The sequence below is a fragment of the Lates calcarifer genome, linkage group LG16_LG22 (genome assembly GCF_001640805.2).
Source record: "Lates calcarifer isolate ASB-BC8 linkage group LG16_LG22, TLL_Latcal_v3, whole genome shotgun sequence".
Lineage (NCBI taxonomy): Eukaryota > Metazoa > Chordata > Actinopteri > Centropomidae > Lates > Lates calcarifer.
The window spans coordinates 13,119,245-13,121,340 of record NC_066848.1 but is presented as its reverse complement, the minus strand read 5'-3'; the positions used below and the strand labels follow the sequence as shown (position 1 = coordinate 13,121,340).

At 39.7% G+C, this 2,096-nt stretch overlaps 1 protein-coding gene across 2 annotated transcripts; it reads left to right on the top strand.

The window, feature by feature from the left end:
- Positions 1-862: 862 nt before the first annotated feature.
- Positions 863-2,096, top strand: sf3b5 (splicing factor 3b, subunit 5). 2 transcript variants are annotated; one of them, XM_018696935.2, is made up of 2 exons: positions 863-1,002; positions 1,373-2,096. In XM_018696935.2, exon 2 carries the CDS (start codon positions 1,401-1,403, stop codon positions 1,659-1,661), a length of 261 nt encoding a protein of 86 aa, XP_018552451.1. In that variant the 5' UTR covers positions 863-1,002; positions 1,373-1,400; the 3' UTR covers positions 1,662-2,096. The 2 variants fall into 2 exon arrangements, with proteins under 2 accessions (XP_018552451.1, XP_050932774.1); XM_051076817.1 differs by having other exon boundaries at positions 883-998; positions 1,375-2,096.

Below are 2,096 nucleotides of genomic sequence, written 5' to 3'. Positions count from 1 at the left end.
ATGAGCAACAGCTCTATTCAGCTGTCTATCAACAGGGTAGCTAACCAACCCTAACACGATTGCTCATTCATTTGGATTTGGAGTTGGAACTGTTGAGTTGGCAACCCTGAAACTATACTTCAAGATGTGATTCAAATATTTTACAATTAGAAGTTAAATGTACTTCCAGTGTTTAAAAAACAAACAAACAAACCAAAACCACACCTACTGTGTGCTGAAACTGGTGAATGGGCCAGTTGGCTATGCTAATATGCTATAGGAGTGCCTATGGGCGCACACAGCAAACAGGTGCTGTGCTGATGCAGCCCAGTGACTTTAATTACAGGAAACCGTGAAGGGACCTCACCCATGGTGAGTAGCGTCCACAGAAGACACTCAGCTTCACTTATTAAATCGAAGAAAAGGGAACTACAAAGAAAGCTAACAGAATGAACTAAAGATACCAGTTTCTTAACATTCTGAACGGTTTTTAAATGGTGGGGGATGTTTCACACTGTTCCCTACCACCCGCAGAAATCTGGACAAGTAGAGACTTCCGGCTAAAGTGCAGTCTGTATAAAGATAGAAGAGTTTTTTTCTTGTTTAGACAAAATCTCTCTAAAGTTAAAACGTAATTATGAAAATCTGGCACACTCTCAGACCAAAACAAAATGAAACACCGAGCATCTTCAAAATGTGATTCCACTTTCTTTTATTTCAAGATTATTTTTTCCTTCTATCTCTTTTTATCATATACATCAGCATTACTTTTTAATGACTTGTTTGCGATTATTTGTTTTCAAAATAATATACAAACTACATCTTGGAGTCCCGAAATGTGTTACTACACTTTTAAAGTTGAGAGTGAGAACAATAAGTTACAGCTTGTTTCCCCCGAGTACATTTTACAGGGAGACCTTACCGGAAGTCATTGCTTCATCGTTTTGCGAAGAAGTACGGTCGGCGCTGTTGATTATTTACACCTTCTGCCTTCGCTTTTCAACACTACATTTTATCGAGTAGGTATGTATCATATCCGAAAAGCTTTATGATCGCAAAGAATCTGATATTTAGCTATTTAGCGAAAAGAGTCGCTTCGGGAAGATTTCTATGGGACAAACATCAGCTAGCTAGCCTCATGTTGCTGTTAGCATGCTAACTGTTTTTTGTAGCGCTAGAAAGCATTTAGGAGTGAGGGACGTATTTAATTTAACAGTTATATGCAGCAAGCAATCAAACACAGAGAGAGTAGTCAACAAAAAATAAGCCAGACATACGGTTAGTTTTTAATTTAGATGGTAATATAATGACTGAAATGGCTGAGAAGAGCCTGTCCGTCTGTACATGAATCTTGCAAATTGCATTCTAATTCTTTTACTCCTTTTCTGTCTAGAGCCTCTGGGACTTAGATATCAGCGAGAATGACAGACAGATACAACATCCACAGTCAACTGGAGCATCTCCAGTCTAAATATATCGGCACAGGACATGCCGACACCAGCAAATGGGAATGGCTGGTGAACCAGCACCGAGACTCTTACTGCTCCTACATGGGACATTTTGATCTGCTCAACTACTTCTCCATCGCTGAGAATGAGAGCAAAGCACGTGTCCGCTTTAACCTGATGGAGAAGATGCTTCAGCCATGTGGACCACCAGCAGACAAACCTGATGATGCTTAGATCACATGCGTTGTGGGTGTTTTTGTACTGGATATTTTTTGTAGGATTTGATTTCTTTTTCTCGGACATCCAACTTGATTTTCCGCCAGCATTGTCAGACCTTTACATCCTTGTGTGACCCTGCCAGCTCTGACATGATGAGGTCTACTTACACAACAGAAGACACCTGGACACAGATCTTTTACATTGTTGCATCTGGAACACTGAAAGATGTTGTTTCTTGGCCCATACAGGCCTGCAGCTTTCAGGGAAGTCAGCTATGAATGTAAAAGAAAGGAGACTAAGAAAGAGCTTCAAGGCCTGAATATTGACTGGAGAAGATAATAGAAAATATGTACAAAATGGTGCAGCACCATCTGTCAAGTATTTGTATTGACTGAGCTGTATTCTCAAGTGAAACATATGTTTTGATTTATTAAAATTTGTCTTTCTCTA

What these genes read in the sequence shown, in the direction of transcription:
- sf3b5 (XM_018696935.2), top strand. Translation starts at nt 1,401, where the DNA reads ATGACAGACAGATACAACATCCACAGTCAACTGGAGCATCTCCAGTCT.